Source organism: Tamandua tetradactyla, chromosome 22 (assembly GCF_023851605.1).
Source record: "Tamandua tetradactyla isolate mTamTet1 chromosome 22, mTamTet1.pri, whole genome shotgun sequence".
Lineage (NCBI taxonomy): Eukaryota > Metazoa > Chordata > Mammalia > Pilosa > Myrmecophagidae > Tamandua > Tamandua tetradactyla.
The window spans coordinates 1,821,519-1,844,783 of record NC_135348.1 but is presented as its reverse complement, the minus strand read 5'-3'; the positions used below and the strand labels follow the sequence as shown (position 1 = coordinate 1,844,783).

General features: G+C 40.1%; 1 protein-coding gene across 4 annotated transcripts in view; it reads right to left on the bottom strand.

Annotated features, from left to right (window-relative positions):
- The window catches only part of MARCHF1 (membrane associated ring-CH-type finger 1), an 894,978-nt gene that overhangs the window by 171,285 nt on the left and 700,428 nt on the right, over nt 1-23,265 (bottom strand). For all 4 annotated transcript variants that reach the window (XM_077139613.1, XM_077139616.1, XM_077139614.1 and 1 more), the window contains exon 5: nt 15,647-15,697. In XM_077139613.1, the coding sequence (XP_076995728.1) occupies nt 15,647-15,697 (51 nt within the window). The remainder of the gene's footprint in view (nt 1-15,646; nt 15,698-23,265) is intronic.

Sequence of the window (23,265 nt, the reverse complement as noted above, 5' to 3'; positions counted from 1 at the left end):
AGCATTCCGCTTCTCAAAATAGCTGTAGTGAAGAGCCTTCACTACAGTGTTCTTTCTTTCTTCGTTTTTTCTCCTTCCTGCCTTCCTTTCTCTCTCCCCATTTCCAATTTTCGATCCTTTATGGGCTTATACTTTTGAAACGTACAATACAAATGATCATTTAATGAGATATTGCATAATATCAAATCGCTATTAAAGCTTCTAAATACTATTTTAGGCCAGATTCTCTAGATACAGGCTGAGACAAGAATTCTTGTCCACATGATCGATTAGGGCAATGATGTTTTTTGGGGGGAGGTGCATGGTCCGGGAATCGAACCTGTGTCTCCCGCACGAAAGGCCAACGTCCTACCACTGAACCACCCAGGGGCCCAGGACAGTGCTTTCAGCAGAACAGCAAAGAGGACAGAGAAGTGCAGGGCAGGAGGTACAAAGCTAGGCAGAATGTTGGCTCAGCTGATCCAAGAGAAGTCCTGGCACACAAATTGCACCAAGTAGTAATTCTGTTTTGAAGCAAGGGGTCAGGCTTTCATATCCCCCAATCAAGCAGCAACTGCTGACCTGCTAGAGTAGGGGAATGTAGTCTCTTGGATGAGAAAGTTTCTGCTTTGCCAAAGGCAATCGCCTGGAGAAAGGAGCAGCTGTGAATTGTCAGCCAACACTCACAGCATCTGAGTGATGGGATCATCATCCTGTAACAGGGATCTGGAAGGGGAAACTGCAGCATCCACTACAGCTGATGTCTTGGATTCTCGAGATCCACTTATGATCACAGTAAGTTCAATCGACCCCAACATAGCTTCTCAAGGATTCTGATTGGCACATTTTCTGGCAAAATGTACAAGAGGAGATTAAGTGGGATGAAGTATAGCCTGCATTGCCCCATATCTGTCCAGAGGTCATAGCAGACACTCATCATCTCCCTCGTCCACCAATCATTCTAGACTCCGCCCACTTCTGTCATAGCAGACACTCATCATCTCCCCCGCCCACCAATCATTCTAGATTCCGTCCACTTTTGTCATAGCAGACACTCATCATCTCCCCCGCCCACCAATCATTCTAGACTCCGCCCACTTCTGTCATAGCAGACACTCATCATCTCCCCTGCCCACCAATCATTCTAGACTCCGCCCACTTCTGTTAACACTTCTGCTGGTCTAAATGGCTTACCAGAGACACCCGGGTCCCTGGTTCTCATACCCTAAGCAGGTGACTGCTGCTATAGTTCTCCACTTACCAGCATGATTGTGCCAGGGAAAGGGACGCCCTACGCTATCTTTTGAGGGCCAAACATATATCTCCCCATCATCATTATGTAGCACTAACTCATGTGTTCAGAGTCAGTTACCTCTGGTAGAATCATAACCACTTTCTTCATTTGCTAAACTACTAGCATGAGGAGCTCAAAGTGGCCAGGCAGCAGCTGTAGTGTTCAGTTTAGTGGGACTCTTTTTCTGTAAGTGCCATCTCTGTCAGCCAGAACTTCTAGACCCACATGGCCTAAAGTCATGGGACTGGGAAGCACAAATTCCCCAAGAGGGTTACTGGGAGTGACGGTGAGCATGGTCACTATTTGTTCATCCCTTATTTCCAGGCTTATGTTTTCTATTTATAAGCTGCGCAGCACTATTTAATGGCTTTTGATGTTAAAAATCTACTGCGTGCTGTTGGATAGTGCTTCATTCTCCCAGGAAGTCTTTCCTAGCCAGCACCTCTAATGCACCTTCAAAACGCAATTGCTGTGACCGGCTGGAACATCTGACTGATAGTGTGTCAAGACCAGTGCATCTCATGGTCATATATCAAGGGATACACCTTTTTCTGTTACAAAGTTAAGTCTCTGGATTTAAGCAGAACCCTGTGTTACTAGAGCAGATGTTCTGTGATTCTTCAGATGTTGGTGCTTGCAGAGGTTTGTGGCATGAGGGCAGGGGGGTGAAACTCTCATCCTAGACACATAAATGTAAATGGGTACCAAAAAATTCAGTAATCAAGACCACTAATATTTTAAAATAATATTAAAAAAATTGAAATTAATGCAAAAATCCATGATGATGAGAATATCAACCACATAAATACATTGCAGAATCATTATTATAGATTCCTCCTTTCGCCCCAGGCTCCAGTATGGCTGACATTGCAGTGGTCCCCTCTAATCTACTTGAATTCTGTTATGCTGGGGACACAACATCAGTCTCTGCTGCTGACAGATCAGGTACTCAGTGGTGGAGTTAGCTACAGCAGCCTTGGTAAGAGGGAGACCACAGTACTGACATCCATGAAAAGCCCCCTTTTCTGCCACCTTGGCTACTTCATTTGTGGTCCCTCATACAAGGAATGAGAGGTGGCGCTCGAACAGGGACTTCTTCGTCTCCTCCTCTTCAGCCGTCGCTCGACAAGGTAAGGGCCCCCGCTCTCTTCGGCTAAGAGCCCCTCTAACCTTTTGCTTGCCGTAACGTTTCTCTGCGCTGTACGGTGTCTTACCCTGCTAGTTTTTTTCCCTTAACCGGAAGAACTCAACCCCCACCCTCCTTCGGCTCGCTGCTATAACTCACCTCCTATTGGATTCGCTTAGCCCTACCAATTACCACTGCTAAGCTACAGCCTTTATTCAAATTATTGCAGGTCAAAGGGCAACTCCCAAACATACTTGCACTTTCCATTCGACTTGACTCAGGAGCAAAACAAGCCATCATGACTGTAAATGAGCTACTTGGGGAATGTCAGCTCCACGGATTTCAGCCTAATCTCCCTTTAAAAGCTCTAGTGCTAGACACATATCTCACTCCTACCGGAGTGCTTTGGCAGGAAGGCCCCTTGCTATGGGCTCACCGAGCCAAAAGCAAACTCAGAAAAATCTGCCCACACATTCGTATGTGGATCAGCCTTGCTATGGACCTAATCAACCTGGCCATCCATACCTTCGGCCGCCAACCTAATACAATCATCTGGCCACTAGGGGTGAAACAAACTAATTTCCTCATCCAACACAATGCAGACATGCAAATTTTATTAGAAATGTTCTCTGGGGACTTTGATAATCACCTCCCCAACCACCGACTCTTACAAGGCATTGCACACATACCATTGCAGTGCCCATATCACCCATTCCCCTCAACTGCTCCATTCTCAAACGCCACCACCGTTTTCACAGATGCATCCAAAACAAAATTTGCACTCATTGTTTTCCATTGCAAACGGGAGGAGCCCGAACATTTCATACATTTTCACCAGCACTCAGTACAAGTGGGCGAAATTCTCGCAGTAGAACAAGCGCTTAGGCTATATCAGCACCAACCACTAAACATCTTCACGGATAGTTTATACACCTTTCAAGTTTGCCGCGTAATTGCGCTAGCAACCTTCTTCCCTAATAACGATTTGCCCATCAACCGTGCTCTAGTCAGACTAAAATGCCTGTTAGAGCGCCGCCAAGCGCCTTGGTTCATTGCACACATTCGCAGCCACTCCGGCCTCCTCGGACCGCTTGTGGCTGGCAATGAAGCAGCTGATAGAGCAGTCTCTGTCTCAGCTGCCAACACACTCGGTGATTCCATTAATACAGCCAAACAACTCCACTCCAGCTTCCACTTTTCAGCCAACTCCCTACATCATCTTTGTGGTCTGCCCAAGGAAACCTGTAAACATATAGTTCACAGCTGCGCCACTTGCGCACCTTTTGTGCCACTCGGGCCTCTGCAGCCACAAGGAGTCAATCCCCGTGGCCTCAAACCCAATGCTAGATGGCAAATGGATGTTACCCACATCTCTTCCTTCGGGCGTCTTAAGTATCTGCATGTCATTATAGACACCTATTCGAGCATGTGCTATGCTGTCCCCCTACCGGGAGAAACTGCCAAACATTGCATCAAGGCACTTCGCCAAGGAATTCTCTTTATGGGAATTCCCTGGGACATAAAGACAGACAGTGGCCCTGCCTACCGCAGTGCCTCCTTCTCAGCCTTCCTGCGCCTTTATAACATCACCTACCACTTTGGAATCCCTTATAACCTGCAGGGACAGGCTATGGTAGAATCTTTAAATCGCAGGTTAAAAATCCAAATTGAAAAGGAAAGGGATAATCTCCCCCAGGCCTCACCAGGCGACCTGATCACAGCTGCCCTAATACACCTCAACCTACTCACATTTGATAAGGAAGGACTATCTCCCCTGCATAAACACTGGGGACCTTCGTACAGGCCTTCCCTGGTCCCTTCAGTTCACTGGCGTGACCCAGCCACCAATACGTGGCAAGGGCCCGCCCCTCTCCTTGCCCAGGGGCGCGGTTTTGCTTGTGTCTTTCCAGAGAATGGACCGCAGCCGATCTGGATCCCCGGAAGGAACATCCGTCCGGTCACGGCGACCAAGCAGACGCCACCGATGCAGAATGTGAGCCCTGAAGAAGAAGTTGGAGAAAATGCACCTTAAACAGCCCTCAGAAAAGAGAAACTCACAACCGTCACTGCCGTCATCGACCCCCAGACGCCTGCGCCCGCGGGCAAGGTGCCTGGTTTGGCAAATGACGCAAGCAGTCCTTGAAGAAGACGACCGGAAAATAGCCCTCAAGCTCAAAAAAGGCAACTCCTCCGCCTATATGACGGAGCTCGAGAGCGTTGCGGTAACCCCTCCCCTAGCTTAAAGCAAATTCTTCTAATAATGCTTATGCTTCTCCCCACAGCATCCGCAGCAGCACCCAGAGAACTTTGGGTGGCAGTGCAGAACCCCCCTGGAGTCCTTTTCATCACCCCCGATAGCCCCCTTTTTCCCTCATTACAGCTTAACGACTGCTCACTCCGCCTCCCTTGTAACCCCTATCTTCTGCCCAGTCCAGCCCCACTTAATGTCTCTCTTTCTCCGCCCCACTCAGCGCTCCTTTTCATTCTCAAGGACGAGGACTCCCAGGTGGATATCTGCCCTCCTTCCTTCCCTAATTGCCTTTTTTTACAGGGAATTACCATTGTGGACTACGTCAAAAACAAAACGTGTGATTCCAAAACGTGTCGAACGTGTACTTATAAAACGTGTCCTTACTCCTGCTATTTAGCCTACACCCTTGATGCTACTTGGTGGTACCCGGAAAACCTCACGGCTAAACACCCACCCCTGCTACACCACGATTTTGCCACGTGCAAGCACGCTGTTCCGCCAACTAATCCCTGTCCTATACCCCACTGGACTAAAACGACCACTTTCGATTCCCTCCCACTTAGCCATTTCACCTGGTATCGCTGTCACTACCCTCTCCCTTATAATCAAAATCCTTCCTTCTCCCTCTATTCTTCATATGCTGCTAACGAATCGGATCTTGCAGGTTTCGGCTTACCCGCATTTGTTGACAACTACTTATGTGGCAAATATGCCTGCCTCGACCTCCGCCCCCTCTCCGGCGTCAAGCCGCTCAGATTAGGTACCGCCTATGCCACCCCTACTTGCGCCCGGAAAAACAGGCAGCAACCGAGCGGCCCAATCTATAGCCCCTTGCTTATATCTGCTATCAACATCTCCGCTGCAGTTCATCTCGCCCCGCCCTTCTTCTTCTATCTTTGCCCCAACATAACTCTCCTTCAAAACTGTGTTCTCGCTAACTTTTGGAACGTTTCCTATCCTTATGCGTTTATTGTGTTGCAGCCCCGTCTGATATGGATCCCCCTGAACGCCTCCACCTGGGTAGCCCCGCAACTCCCCTATCCTTTCAGAACCGAAGAGCTGTCCTCATTCTTCCGCCGCAAGCGAGACTTGGGAATTTCTGCCGCGATCGCTGCCGCTGTCGTCGTATCTCTAGCCGCCGCTACTACAGCTGCTGTCGCCCTCACCCGAACCTCCACCACCGCGGAAGTCATCAACAACCTCACTCGTACCGCTGCCGGTGCACTTGGCAGTCAAGAGGACCTAAACCTTCTAATGCACCACTCCGTCTTCAATCTACAGCAGCAGATGGACCTAATTGCCCAAGACATCGAAGCCCTCTACGACATAGCTTCTTCCACGTGTGATGGACGGTACCCCTTTTCCAGCCTCTGTGTTACCCCTGTCCTCGTTAATCACTCCCAACCCCGCCTCACTTTGCGTGACTGGATATTTACAGCTTATAATGAATCTTTTTGGAATCATACCCACCAACTCCAAGCTCACATACTTGCTCTAGAAAAAACAATTATCCCTAAAGTCTCTGCCTCCATTCTCTCTGACCTAACGAAAAAATTCTCTCCTTTCTTCAAACCCTCTAACCTCATCTTCTATGGAATCCTATTACTTGCCCTAACTGTCGTTCTTATTATATTCAAATGCATATATAAACAACTCTCCCATCATAGACAACAAACTAAACTTCTTGCTCTAGCAGCTCTCGAACTTCAAAACCCCTTCGCAGACGCAGGCCATCGCCAACAGGCACGGGTATGGTTAGCGAGTGTTGCCCACCCTGAGGACTGATCACCCTTTGGGAGCGTGGCTCATGCATATGCTGGCTCATCCGCATGAGCCCCACGGGCGCCCGCGGGCCGCCTGCACCTGCAGCCGGCCTCGCCTCTCCCCTTTTTCTTTTTTGCTCTCTCTTCCTCTCCTATTAAACAAAAGGGAGGAATTGCTGCATATATTCAAAAACTGTCTCCTCTTATTTGCCTTGACATGCCCTGACATGTCCAAACATCTCTCGATCTTGCAAGCCCTGCTAATCTAACCCTCCACCTAGCAACTGCTGACCTCACATCGCACCACTGTCTTCTCACTCTCCGATTGGCCCAACCTTCATCCTCTCGCTCTCTGCCTAGCAACATCTTCAAGCTATTTCATTGGACCATGTTCACACCCCCTTAACTAATCCACATACTCCATACTAGCCGTCCGTCAAAGTTTCCCCGCCTATGTTACCGCCCCTTCACCAACCCTATATATACCCTGTGCTTCCCCCTCTCGGAGCCTAGCCTGTAAGCCTTGCCAGCCAGCTAGGTTCCGCGAGCCACCCCTGCAATAAACTGCTGCAAGTATTTCTTTGCTCTCGGTTTATTGTGCTCGCGCGCCCTCCAGACCTTCGAGCCCCGTGGTTTCGGCTGACGCCGCTCTCCAGCAGAACCGCATCTGAGGACGAGACCCCAGTGCGGTCGGGCAAGGCAAGCCCCACGCCGCAACAAGAGGGCTTAGGACAGAGGCTGGCTAAAATTCGTTAGATGATTCATCCTTTCCAATGGATTGTTGAGAGCCTCTTCTGCAATGGATGCTCTCTGGTGTGCATTACAGGGCAATTCAAATATCTTCACATGTTACTCATCCATGGTGAAAAGGCCACCATTTGATTTAGGGAAATTCTCTGTAGAGGGAAGCAACTGTTGAGTTATCTGACAAAATTCAGAGAATATGGGAGATGGCTGCATGTGATGACATAGAGGCTTCTGGGTCGGGCATCAACCACATCTATTACAACCACTTTCAATTTCTGATTTTTACCTTGTATTGGTAACAATGAGTTCATAGACTGGCATGGTCCATGGATCACTGCTCCAAAAGTCCATAGATCCCATGTTAACAACATATATTCTATAGCCTAATAAAATAAAATAGGCTCTATTCATTCATTCAACAAATATTTATTGAGTGCATACTACTGACCAGTCACTTTTCTAGGGGCTGAGGAATTTCCCTGAACAATGAAAGTTATTGCCCTCATAGAGCTCGAATTAAACAAACAAGAAAATATATACCTGCTTATATTATAAAATCCTTGAAGAAACATAAATCAGGAAAGGAGATGAGTCTTCACCAATAAGGAAATATTTGAGTAGAAATGTAAAAGAAGCAAGGACGTCAATCATGCACATATCTGGGGAATGAGCATTCTGGGCAGCAGATACACGGAGGGCAGATGCCTTGAAGCAAAAGCCCATGTTGGGGGAACAGTGAAGACAAGGGTGATAAGAAATACAATTAGAGAGATAGTGCAGGGCCCGAATATGGCTTATTGGCCAATGCAAGGATTTATGTTTACTCTCAGTGATATAGGAAACCACTGGAGAGTTTAAACAGCAATAAGACACTATCTGACTTACATTTGCAAAGGATCCTTTTGGTTATTTTGTGAAAAACAGACTTAAAAGGATATAAGCATGGTAGTTTCCATCTTATCACCATTTAATTTTTCAGTCTGTTGCCTACAGAAACCTGATGGCTCAGATAAATGACAGTAGACCACAACAAATAAAACCAAGCAGCTCTATTCGCAGCTACTGTTCTGGATATGCATCTTTACTAGGACAGATCAACACAATTTCTGATACATGGTATGAGGCTATTGATCTAGTAATGTATTCTTTTCAATACTCATCTAAATGAGTATCAAAGCAGTTTCATTCATCTACCATGAACATCAGTACACATTCACGGTCCTGCTCCAGGTATGGTCTGGAGGTGACCATTGTCTGGCCACTGTCAAACATCAGATTAGTTTGACGCTATTATGTTAATCAGATCTAAGGGTCATATTCTGAGTGACTTATTAGTACATGAGTGCTTCAGAGGGTAGGAGAAAACTACAAACATTCAAGGGCTGAACACATCAGTGAAATTTTTAAAGGTCTTGTCTGGTACATGCCATATACATTCCCTCCAAAGGGAAGGACACATTTTGCCTCTTATCTTACTATGAAGAAAGACCCAGAGTACTTGGTAGTACTCTTTGGGTTTTAAACTACACTTTGGGATGATACTCAGACCCATTTATCAGATGGCTCAGAAAGCGGCCAATTTTGAGTGGCGTCTAGAATAAGAGAAGCCTCTGCAGTAGTTTCAGGCTGCATTACAAGTGGTCCTGATGTCCGAGTCATAAGAAATGGCAAATTCCATCGTACTAGAGATATGATAGTGGATAAGAATGCAAAATAAATTCTCTGGTAAGCCCCAAATAGATCAAGGGCATGGTTTCACTGCAAAACTCATTCACAGCTTGGAAAGAAGTTCCTGGAGTGTTACTTGGCCCTAGGAAGACGGAAGGCCTGCCTGGACTTGGATAGAGGCGGCCCATGGCTGGAGCGTTTCCTGAAGATCTTAGCATATCACATATCGTGTGTCTGGTAGGCTGAGCAGCAATTCATCGAACAACGTGACTTGCCCATCATGAGAAGTTGGGGTTGCTGTTCCACAATGAGGGCAGCAAGAAATATTTTAAAACTTGAGCGACCCAATGTAGCATCTTTTCATTTACCCACACCAAGGTTTGAGTTCAAACAGGTGATTACAGCAATCACATCTCATTAAGGGCATGGTAATCAGTAACGATGGTCAGAGACACCTTCCCAGCTAGCCAGTCCATCAAGAGGGAGGGGAGTTTAGAATGTGCGGTAGGAGCAGGAGATGATGAAACAGTCATTGCTTTGGCAGCTGCAGTTGTAAGTACTCGTTCTACTACCTTATGTCTTTCAAGTTTTCTACAGAAATTGTGACTGATCATCATGTTTAAGAAAGCACGACAGGACAGAATGAGTTCATATGAGAGATGAGAGGATCTGAGTGTTTAGAAGATGCTATCAGTGTTGCATGAAAATTCTTTCTGGTCCCTTTTACTATTTCAGGGCATGCCTCCCTCAGCTCCTGAATGCCTTTATTCATAAATTCTTGGAATGGTGATTCTCTTGGGAAAACTGCCTTTTGGCTTGTTGGACAGCTTTACCTGTAGGTAAGAAGAAGCTTTCTCCCTGACAGCTCCTGAACCAGTGAATGGCTGGTACGGGGGCATGAGAGCCTTAAACTTTGCTTTAAGTTGGTATAATTTGAAGTACATTTTATATTACAGAGTTCCTCTATAGGATCAGGGGAACTCCCCCCCACCCCAAACACACTCTTTTCTTGGCTTTTTCCCCTTCTTTGTCCTGCTTCTCCCACTCCTTTAATGATGTCTCGTGGGAGAACCTTCATGGCAAAATCATTGCAAAAGATCACAGAATCTGCTTCAGGGGAACCTGACCTAACACAGAGTCCTATTATACATTTCTCTGGAAAATAAGAGTAAGATATTTGAGTGTGGAATTCCTGGGAGAGGCCTGGGCTGGAGAGATCTATTTGAGAATTGTTAGCTTATTAATTATATATAAAGCCATGAGACTAGATAAGATCATGTAAGGAGTGAATGTATATAAAGATAAAGGCTCAGAACTTAAGGAAGGCTCAGAAATTCTCAATCTTCTATCACCACATTTAATAATTCATCTAAATTTGTGCCCATCTACTCAGCTTTGTCTCAGGACAGACTTTGCCTTGTTTCTGTAAAGATTCTCAAATTCATTCATCTTATTTCCAGCTCTTTCCTAATTATACATCCCACTTTACTTTATCAACCTATCAAATGTGCCTTGGAGGGGTGTATAGTCTGAGGGTATGACTGATTTATTGTTCCTTGTTTAAGTAAACCGAGATGGAGCTCTCAATAAACCAGGACATTAAACACCTGTTCAGAGATGCAGATGTCTGGCTCAGTTCACTTAAAAGCAATATCAATACATTATACATTTTTGGGAATACTTTCACCTTGACCTTGCCAGAAAATACTTTGGAATCTTAAAAAAATACATGGTAAAATAAGAAGAGATGCAGATTTATGGAAGTGAAATTAAAGTTGATCAAAAGAAAACAACTCATTAAAATGCCATGATATTTATATCTTTTCATGATACATGTCAAAGGTAATAGTGCATCCTCAAAAAGTATTCAAATTATATTATTTATATCATGCAACTCCATTTTTGCAGAATTTACTAGGGTACACAGAAAAGAAAAAATATTTGGTAAACTATATACCATCTCTCCCTTAACATTATATATATTTCGAGGTAGAGGTCAATTGAACAATTTAGAACAATTTAGCTGAAACTTTGTCAAATAAATGAAGTCTAGGAAATATAATAGGAAAAAATGGAAATGGACTGAAGTATTTTTCTGCTAGGGTAATGGTTTTAGAATTTTTTCATAAATAGATTATATCTTGTGAGCTGCTTCCTACATAGACCAAAAAACAGAAAGTGTTTTATTGAAAGAAAACCCGAAATATTGATTTGAATTGAAAGTACAAGGCTTTCCTTCCTCTTGACAAGATGCTTTTGGAAAGCTTTCTTGTGAAATATGTAATATATACTGTTTTTTGTTGAATGTAACAATACCCGACCCTAGAAGAAATAAAAGAAAGATCAAGTTTGGCCAACTTTGCATCTTGGAGAATTTATTTGTGAGCCACAGGCATTTTAAAAAGCACCAAAAAGCCACCAAAATAAAAAGTAGTTTGCCCAGAAATATTAAGTGGTAGATAATTGAATGCTGCCTTATACATGATCAAGGTATTTTGAGAATCCTAAGTAAATTGTTTTAAACCTGTATAACTTCTCTGTAGCTTTCATATCAACTTTAATATGGTCAAAGCACAGCAACCTTATCAGAATAAGACACAGTAAAGGAAATCATATGTCTAACTGCCTCATATTGACTAAAACAAACTAGAAATATAAAACATTGAAAACTTTCTAAAGTTGTAATGACCAAAATATTCAAAATATATGAAAATTGAATAACATAAGGTACAACAATTTAAATTAAAAGTGAAAACCAAGGGGGACAAGTTTTATTGTTCACTGATAGTTTAACATTTGTATTTCTTCCATGTTTGGATATTTCATATTCACAATAGTAAGATCTTATTATTAATTATCATCCTGAATAGTAAAAATAATACTGTTCTGTTTCATACATGTTCACTAAGCAAAAGTCTTAAGGATATTTGATGGGTTCTTAATTTATCTTTTTGTTTCCAAGCCAGATCACATTAGGCTATAGAGAATGTATTATTCAAAGTATCCCAACTCAAAGCCCCCTAAGAAACTATGTTATATGCCTTCCTCCTTAAAATCTATGTTTTCTAGCTTCCATGTCTTATACTGATATTTTTCAAAACATACTTATCCAACAGTTGATCAAGTCATATCCATTTTTCAAACCAAGGTTTACAAACCGCTGTTCCAAAAAAACCTTCTCTGATGCTGTCCTGTCCTCACCAAACTGGCATTTTGTCTATACTGCTTTTTTTTGAGTAATCTGTCATGGGTCCCCCAAACCCCCAGATTCAGTGATTCACTAGGAGTAAGAATTACAGGACTCAGCATATAGTCACACTCATGGCTGTGATTTCTTACAGTGAAAGAATACAAAACAACATCAGCAAAAGGAAAAGGTGTAAGGATGAAGTCCAGGAGAAACTGGGTATAAGCTTCCAAGAGTTCACTTCCAGGAGCCACACATGATGTGTTCAACTCTTGCAAAACGAGCTGAACAAAACACAGGAGGCATCGTCTACTAGGGAAGCTTATTAGACGTTATGTAGGCACCCTCTGCCTAGCATGTACCAGAATTCCAGACTCCCAGAAGGACAGCAGGTGTTTAGGATAAGCCATATTGTTTGCACACATGGTTCAGACACAGGGAGACATGCTTATCAGTTAAAGTGGTGAGACTGGAATCTATGTTCCCAGATTCCAGCAGCCAATGGCCAACCTTGCAAGCAGGCTTTTCTAAGGATAAGAATCTTAGCCTACTATGATAACTCTTTTCTGCACAGATGATTATACAATTCCATTTTGTTTGTATATCCACCTTTTCTCAACACCTTGATTGGAAGCTTGCTAAGGGCTGGCTAGGAATGTTTTCCTCACTTCATCATTACCAATGTAGGACAAGATATCTGATATATAGGAGACATTCCACAGATACTGATGACTAGGAAGCCTGCTGATACACTAAGGAACTGGAAGAAGGATGAAGGAAAGCAGACTTTACAGTACGGAGGACCATTCTGCCATTGCATCCTGGGTAGAGTCCTTTATGCTACCTGCAGTTATCCTGTATTGTGAGACAGGGGATGAAACAAACTAGAAAAATGACACAAATATCCACAATGAGCAACACTGCTCTTGTGCTACTACGGTTTATCATTGCTAAATGTAAATGATACTTTTCAAGGAAACAGGAATATGCAGTAATTTTTTTCCCAGTAACTTACATCACATCACTAGCATTTTACTTAATCCTGTCAGCTCTTATCTATTTTTATTCCATTAATAAATTTATTCTTATTACACTAATAAGATAATTCACGTATGTTTCAGATTCATTTGTTTCCAAGAATATTTACTGACCACAGACTTGGTGTTGTCAGTATGATATAAATATTAAGAGACCCCATAGCAGAATAGCTAATGCTTACAAAGTGCTTGACACTGTTCTAAGCACCATCCCAGAGTTAGGCAGTGTTATAATTCCCCTATTACACATGGGGATACTCAGGAAGTTAAATAACTTGCCTTAGCAGTTATCTATGCTCTTAACCTCTCTGCTACTGTTCTCCAGCCTTGAAAAGCTCTCAAACTTCTTTTGACATAAAAACAATTTGTTTTGGCAAAATTAAAGAAAAAAGCATCCATGTTCCATTTTTAATATTTTTCTTCTCCAATACGTTGAAAGTTTAAAAACTCAGCATTTACTAGACTTTGCCATTTCAGACTTGGTATGTTATATTAGTGTAGAATTAATCACCTACGGATTCATGAAAAAGTAATGAGGACTCAACAAGGTATTTAGCATTTGTGATTGTCATTCTAGACAGAAATAAAAAAGAAGTTATGTTGGTTTAAAGAAAATAGACTTAAACCCACTGGAATCTGTTTATCCCTAAGGGTGCTTATCAGTTGGATTTTTGCCATTGTACAATTAGCATAACTTTTTAAGGGGAATACTTTTTATTTCTTTCTAAATAGAATGCATTTTTATAATTAGTTTTCTCTCTCACAGGGATAAAATTAATACATATCAGAAACTGGAAGAAGAATTCATAGAAGAAAAACGACACCCCTGATTTTCTTAGTTTATAGAGAATTAATTAAGTAGGCTGCATTATGATATCAAACTCAAACTGCAGAAATGTTGAAATAATTTCACCCGTGGAACATACTGGTAATACTGGCATGACCAAAGAAAGATCAGGACTATTTATAAGTTTCCAGGTTGCTATTTATTCAACATTAATGTTCCAGTTCAGAATGAGAACATTGTTGGGCTGTTGGCAGGGCTCTTCATTGTGCAGCTGAGATGACAGGCATTTGAAAAGCATTGTTTAATTTTCAACTACTTAAGAAAATATCCTTAAGGGGGCTGCCAGCATCGTCATCCCTAGATCACAGAAGGAGGCAACCATGTCTCAACCTGGTTAGGTGAATGTTCACATAAATAGGAAGTGAAAGCAGCAACTTAAACTCAGATACACACTCTCAGAGTACATATGGTGGGTGGGGGAGGTCACATTTCATCATTTTTCTCATGTGAGTATCCCATTATTGCAGCACTATTTGTTGAATTTTTGTTTGTTTGTTGGGAAGTGCATGGACCAGGAATCGAACCCGGGTCTCCTGCAAATAATGTAGCAAATATTGACACACGTCTGGCCATGCCTTGCAAATAGAAGCACTGAATCCTTTTGTTCTGTACTATCATTTCGAGGATGCTCAGCCTAGAAAGGTAGAGACATGGTCTCTCCCTGGAGCAGCAGGAAGACACACTTTCTGTTCACTATAAAATGTTAGAGTTCCTTAGGCTCAGGGTTTGCACCTGTAAACCAAACACCTGCGTGTGCAGACGTCACTTGGCCATCTTGGCATTGCCCTTGGTACTAGGCTTGGGAAATCAGCATAAGAAAATGCTGATTCTCTGGCTATGCCTGTTTAGCTACGAGTAACAAAGTCTTTCATTTCTAAAAACAGAGCCAACAAAACAAAACAAACCCTCCCTAAATTGGAGGTAGACGCAGGTACTGTAGTGCCTTATATTACTCTTTTGTATTATTTCAAGGAAAATAATACAAAAATACAAATACAAAATTAAGTCCAGGGTCTTGAACGGGTCCTGGTAAGTAGGGGACCCTGAAATTACGATTTTATTGATGGCAAATCCATGTTGGTCCTAACTATATGTATATATGTATGTTTCATATATGTATATGCATATATATATGTCAAATATGTTTCTTATTAGAGAAACACCTCTTAATTTTTGGCAATGAGGCCATTTTTTGTTTTCTAGGTAAAATTAAAATCCATAGGGTATCATTTCCAAGGGAAAATTCTTTATAACTCTAGTGATTTACTTAGATTTATAGATAGTCTGGGGGTTATTTTTTTACTCATCCACTGACAGTGTAACTTAAATATAACCAAACTCAAGTCTTGGTGATGTGAACTATTAAATTCCAGTAGATTTAGGCCTAAACTCCTGAAAAATTGAATTCATGGGAATTGTATGACTGCTGACGTAGTTCCAACTCTGATATACGATGGCTTTATGATATTTGAAATGAGAGCAAAAGTCATACTTCGCATTGTACTCTGAGAGTAGCAAATTATCTTCTGTACAGCATTGGAAAGGAAAAACATAGCTTAAACCTTTCTGTTGTATAAAATAGTGTCTTTTTAACACAGGATATGCTTCAAAGAGGTAAAACTCTTACCAAACCACATTTGTATATTGCTTACACGTAATAATAGGCTAAACATTATAAAACATTTACTTGAACTCATTATATATGGAATTCAAAAAACAGTTAAGAAAATGAATATATTTTACCTACTTTTGAAATGTTACTTGATCGACTTGCAGATCGTCCGGGGGATTTCTCATTCTGGAAAAACAAAATCAGAAGCACCAATTAAAAATATGACAATATGGTTTACTTCTGGGAAAAGAAAGCACTGCAAAGACAGAACTCATGAATGCTCTCTACACCGTTTTTGTTGCTAGACATACTAATTGCTTATACAGGATGGGCTTTATCATACCAAACTGTTCTCTAATATCTATCAGCGTCCTTTTGAAAATATTTCCATTAACATCAGGGTTTTGTCAGTATCCTAATACATATGTCATGGAAATGCTTGTTTCTCTACAAGAATGGGTACAATTCCTTTGAAAATAAAATTATCCAGGGAGAAGACAGCCCATTATTTCCCTTTTGCTTCTGCTGCCAGGAAATTATGAGCAAATTTTGGTTCTAAATGGCAGTAAATATTCCAACCCAGGTATCTGGTACATACATCTAACTTATTATCTTCTAATATACATTTTATTTGTCTTGTCTATTCTTTTCCATACTTTTAAAATGATATATTTTAGCAATTTGTAAACTTAATTCTTGCCTCTTAAAGAATTTCCAATATAGTAGGAGAGAAATGAGTAAAAAGCTTCGGAGTTGATAACTTTAAAAAGGTCATGGAATTTTAGATTAAAAAGGGACCTTAAACAGCTGAGCTCAGTCTATTGAAGGTCAGAGACATTCTTTGTTTCTGGCAATCAGAGGGTTAACGTCCAAGTCAGAGCCAGCCCTGGGGCCTTTTGATTACTAGTTCACTCACTCTGCACCCTCCACACTGACAGTTATCTGCTGGTGGCCACCTGACTGGTAAATCAGAATTTACTGGCATTGGGTTTCTCATATGTAGGAATTGCTCAGAGTGCACTTCTCATTTTTTGCAGATAAATGTTGGGAGAAATCCTTTCTGGAAAATCCCAAAGCTATTGCGAACGATGTGAATTACAAGCTGATGAAACTCAAGTAGAAAGATTCTCTCTTCCTGGATATTTGAACTCAGTCCCCAAAATGGACCTGAGGAGAAAATTGCAGTGCATCTTGACAAGAGATCATTTTTGAGAAATAAGTTGTTATAAAAACCTGTGGGTCTGAAATGGCTCCCTGAGGACAGCTGGAGATGCTTTCAGTCACAGGATATGGCAAATGTGTTCTTGCGGAAAAACAATAGTTCCATTCACTGCTCACGGCCACTGTGTCCTGCGCGAACAGGCTCATATTGCAGCTGAGAGGAGCTTTCCCTTTATGTGCAGCACGCATCCCACACATCCTCTGATGTCAGGGTGGAGCATGTTATTACAGCCCAACATCAGTCACAACTATGCGATTGGTCACACCGCATCACTGTCCTGGAATCCAGCTGCAGATTAATGTGTGTGCCACCGAAAGGCATCCTTCCCTGATTACCTTCCTCTGGTGTCGGAGAGAGGTGCTTTTCTGTCGACATCTCAACTCCTCTTCTAGACACTAGCAAACAAATCAATCTTCCCTTCTCAGTGGAATCCAGGATTTTGACACATTATTTGTGTAGAACAGAGTTAAATAAGTACATGATGTAATAAGCTCTGGGGGGAGATATTTGCATCGTGGTTGTTCTATTATGTTTTCTTTATTTACATGGTATTTGAGAACATGATTAAAGAACTAGTTTTGAAAGATGCTGCTGAAGGAAACAAGAGGCACTGCAGGGAATTTAATTTGGCACCAGATTATTTCTTTTTACTTCGACCCAAATAAGATTTTGTGGTGATTTTAGGTAAAATAAGCAGGGTCAGGTACCTTCCACAATTGTGAATGAGTTCAACATAAGGGTTCAATAAACAGATATTCCCCATTGCCTTTAACAGTATCCTCCACTCTGATAGGAAGGAGGCATCTGCCTGGTATATTTACTCCCTTCTAACGTGAAATCTATGGGCTCCATTTCTTCCTAATACAAAGTCAGGCATTAAAAGAAATAAATTAACTTAGGCTGAGGTGACGTTTATTGCCATGACCAAGTCCTCTATTGTTTCTATTCCAGAGCATGGGAAAGGCAGGTAGATCAGATAAAGAGATAACATGTGGAGGCCAAGTGGCATTTACTTTTGCTGTACTGACTGTGCTGGGCTGCAGAGTGACTTGCTATCAGACACACGAACTCTGGCAGGAATATGTTGTTTGACATTCCTGAACTTCAAGTTCCTCATTGTAAAATGAGGGAGAATAATATTTTGGGGGTTGTTATAAGAATCAGATGAGTTATATGTGCAAACTTCTGTGGTTTGCAGTGTTGTAATATTTCCATTATTATTCACTGGTAGAGGAATCACCCAGGGGCTTCCTCAAAAATCATGATGACCATCAACACAGGTTACTAGACTCATAATTTTGACATGAGCATCTTAGCTTTTCTATCCTGAAATTGTGCCTCTATAGCAGATTAGATTTGGGCATATGAAATCTAAGAATGAAAAATCAAGTTTTTCTCTACCCAGGGGAAATTAATGAACTTTAGTCTGCCTTGACTTTGAAGCAAAGCACCAAAATGTTCTTCCATCCTGGAAACCTCCAAAGCAATCTGTCCACCAATTTACAACTAATTAATTGGGTGGCTTGTCCCATTACTATTGCTATGACATATTCTTCTTTGCAGATTAGTAAAACATGGTTGTCATACCTTATTAAAATCAATTTATAATTTTTCACCTTAAAGTAACTAGCAGCTGTCTCAAGAATCTAGCATCACTTATTGCTACCCAAATTACAGTGCCTTGTAGGTCAATAAAAGTTGAAATGAACTAGAGTTCCTGGCATTCTGCATGGAGTATGGCAGCATCAAACAACAAAGTCAAATCTCAGCAGAAAATTCACAATATGCAGGGGAGAAACTTCTAGTTTCCTAAATGTAGTTTAGTATTATCAGGAAGTCTCTAATACATGGTTTGATATGAATATCTTTCATATTATTATTACTATATATTATATTATTATGATTATTATTATTGTTTTCCTGATTTGATTTTATTAAACAAGCCTGGATTTTGATTATCAGCAGGTAAAAAAATGACTGCCGAACAAGAAAATCATTTCCATATCTGTTTTAACATATAACGTTCTACTTTAAGAAAAGAGACATCTTTTTTTATAACAGAATGGTTTGTGCTGAAGAATACACAATTACATCTGGATAACTAGGTATCTGCATGTAAAATTCTGTTTATTACACTATTGATCAGAACAGGGCAGTAAAGAAACTTGAAGGGTTCTCTTTTTAGGTAAATGGAAGGGAAACCAAATATTCTTGAGTATGGCAGCCAGAATAAGAAAATCTCACACAGACCACTAATGGGATGCTACTCTGTAATTTTTTTTCTTAAATTTTTCTAAGTTATAAGGCAAGAGTATTTGAAGGGAGAAAAAAGGAGGTCATGTGGAGGGTGTCTGAAGACTTTTGAATATAAGATAGAACTATTTTGCTAGGGTAATTAAACTTGAGGATAAATAAAAGTCTCTTTAAAATGTGACAATTTTTAAAACAAAAATAGGAAAACGGGGAAAGAAATTGAATAATACCATAAAATCCTGATTTAACATATAAAAAAATTCCCATGTCCATTAAATACATATCACTCATTTCCAGCATCAATGGAACATTTAAAAATTGTTTGAACTCAAATTTCACTGAAATTTTCAAGTAGAGACTTCTACAAGGCATTTTTTTCTGATATTGAGCCAACCAAAATATTTATAATTATAAATTCCTTTGTTATTAAATAATAATAAAGCAAAATAAAAGAGCCTAATAAAAGAAAATAATAAAATATGAAAGCTGAAACTAACTAAATGAATGTGAATAAGAAGGATAAAAAATACTTTCTTAAAGCAGGTGAATTATGAAATCATTATGAGACTACTTAGGGAAAAGAAAGAGCACAACATACAAGAAATTAGAAAGGAGACAACCAAAAACAAAGAAATGATTCAACATTATAAAAGAATGCTACGTGCAACATGATTGCAACAAATTTGAAAACCCAAAAGAAATGAATGGTATCCTAGCACAATGAAAATTCCCAGAAATCATTCAAGAAAAAGAGGAAAAGTTGTAAAGACAATTATCATAGAAAAGAGTGGAAAAGTGAATAAAGTTCATATGCCCCTAACACGGCATAAAGACATGATGGCTTCAAACTGAGTTGTACTAACTTTTATAGAACACCTAATTCTGATTTTATTTATGCTTTTCTTAACTATAGAAACATCAATTTCCCTAATTCATATAATAAAGCCTGCAAAAATGAAATTTGAAACGTTAAGGTAGTACAAGAAGAAGAAAAGAGGAGGAGGAAGGAAAGGAGGAGGATGGGGAAGGAAGAGAGGAAAAAAAGAAGACAACAAAGAAAGAAGGAAAGAAGCAATGAAAGGCAAACTGTGCTCTAGCCTCATTTAGGATTATAAAAATTCTTCAAAAAATTAACATATAACAAAATAGCATGCACAAAGAATAAATAGAATTTATTCCAGGTATATCCTTGTTAGGAAGTCTATTAAATTAATTCATTAGATTAATACATTGAAAAAGAGGTATATTATGATCACAAAATCAATTGCTGAAAAATTATTTGTCCAATCTCAGAAGTCTTATTCTAATGTAAGCTTTAAGTAAATTAAGTGATAACAACATATCAAAATTTATGGGATGTATCAAAGGCAGTGTTAAGAGGGAAACTTATTGCCTTAAATGACTATATATAAAAAAAAAAAGCAAAAATCGAGGAATTAACTGTCCACTTGGAAGAAGGAGAGAAAGAATGGCAAACTAACCCCAAAGAAAGCAAAAGGAAAGAAATAATGAAGATTAGAGCAGAAATAAATGAAATTGAGAATATGAAAACAATCGAGAAAATCAACAAAACCAGAAGTTGGTTCTATGAGAAAATCAGTAAGATTGATGGACCCTTAGCAAGGTTGACAAAAAGCAGAAGAGAGAGGATGCAAATAAAATCAGAAATGGACAAGGAGACATAACCAGCAGAAATAAAGGAGGTAATGAGGGGATACTATGAACAACTTGATGCTAATAAACTAGACAATGTAGATGAAATGGACAACTTCCCAGAAATGCATGAACAACCAATATTGAGTAGAGAAGAAATGGACAACCTCAACAAACCAATCACAAGTACAGAAATTGAATTAGTCACTAAGAAGCTCCCACCCCAAAAAAGTCCAGGACCAGATGGCTTCACGTATGAATTCTACCAAACATTCAAGAAAGAATTAGTACCAATCCTGCTTAAACCCTTCAAAAAAACTGAAGAGGAGGGAAGGCTACCTAAATCATTCTGTGAAGGCAACATCACTCTCATACCAAAGCCAGACAAAGAAATTACAAGAAAAGGAAACTACAGACCAATCTCTCTAATGAATATAGAAGCAAAAATCCTCAACAAAATTCTTGCAAATTGAATTCAGCAGCACATTAAAAGAATTATACATCACAACTAAGTAGGATTCATCCCAGGTAGGCAAGGATGGTTCAACATGAGAAAAATCAATTAATGTAATACATTATATCAACAAATCAAAGCAGAAAAATCACATGACCATCTCAATTGATGCAGAAAAGGTATCTGACAAAATTCAACATCCTTTCCTGTTGAAAACACTTCAAAGGATAGGAATAGAAGGGAACTTCCTCAATATGATAAAGGGAATATATGAAAAACCCATAGCTAACAGCTTCCTCAATGGGGAAAAACTGAAAACTTTCCTCCTAAGATCAGTACAAGACAAGGATGTCCACTATCACCATTGTTATTCAACACTATGTTGGAAGTTCTGGCCAGAGCAATTAGACAAGAAAAAGAAATATAAGACATCAAAATTGGAAAGGAAGAAGTAAAACTCTCACTGTTTGCAGATGGCATGATGCTATATGTCGAAAACCCCGAAAAATTCACAGCAAAACTACTAGAGCTAATAAATGAGTAAGCAAAGTGGCAGGTTACAAAATCAACACTCAAAAATCTGTAGTGTTTCCATACACTAGTAATGAAAAAACTGAGGGGGAAATCAAGAAAACAATTCCATTTACAATTGCAACCAAAAAAATAAAATATCTAGGAATAACTTTAACTAAGGATACAAAAGACCTATACAAAGAAAATTATAAGAAACTGCTAAAAGAAATCACAGAAGATCTAAATAAATGGAAGGGCATACTGTGTTCATGGATTGGAAGACTAAATATAGTGAAGAAGTCAATTCTACCCAAATTGATTTATAGATTCAATGTAATACCAATTAAAATCCCAAAAACTTACTTTTCAGAAAGAGGAAAACTAATAACCAAATTTATCTGGAAGGGCAGGATGCCCTGAACAGCTGTAAATATCCTGCGAAAGAAAGATGAAGTTGGAGGTCTCACACTATCTGACTTTAAGGTGTATTACTAAGCTACAGTGGTCAAAACAGCATGATACTGACACAAAGTTAGATATACTGACCAATGGAATTGAATAGAGTGTTCAGATATAGACCTTCTCATCTATTGGACAATTGATCTTTGATAAGGCAGTCAAGCCAACTCACCTGGGATAGAACAGTTTCTTCAATAAATGGTGCCTACAGAACTGGATATCCACATGCAAAAGAATGAAAGAGGATCCATTTCTCACACCCTATACAAAAATTAACTCAAAATGGATCAAAGACTTAAACATCAGATCTAAGACCATAAAACTTTTAGAAGAACATGTAGGGAAATATCTTATAAATCCTACAATAAGAGGTGTTTCCTAGATCTTACACTCAAAGCACAAGCATTGAAGAAATACATAAATAAATGGGAACTTCCCAAAATTAAACACTTTCGTGCATCAAAGAACTTTGTCAAGAAAGTAAAAAGACAACTTACACAATGGGAGACAATATTTGGAAATGATATATCAGATAAAGGTTTAGTATCCAGAATATATAAAGAGATTGTTCAACTCAACAACAAAAAAACAAACAGCCCAATTACAAAATGGGCAAAAGACATGAACAGACACTTCTCAGAAGAGGAAATACAAATGGCTAAAAGGCACATGAAAAGATGCTCAACTTGCGTGGCTATTAGGGAAATGCAAATTGAAACCACAATAAGATATCATTTCACACCCACCAGAATGGCCATTATCAATAAAACAGAAAACAACAAGTGCTGGAGAGGATGTGGAGAAAGAGGCACACTCATCCACTGTTGGTGGGAATGTCAAATGGTACAACCGCAGTGGAAGGCAGTTTGGCAGTTCCTCAGGAAGCTAAATATAGAATTGCCATATGACCCTGCAATATCATTGCTAGGTATCTACTCAGGGGACATGAGGGCAAGGACACAAATGGACATTTGCACACCAATGTTTATAGCAGCATTATTTACAATTGTCAAGAGACAGAAACAGCCAAGAACATCAACAGACAAGTGGCTAAACATGTGGTGCATACATATGATAGAATGTTATGCAGCTGTAAGACAGAATAAAGTTTTGAAGTATATAACAACATGGATAGACCTTGAGGACATTATGCTGTGTGAGATTAGCCAGAAACAAAAGGAAAATACTGTATGGTCTCAT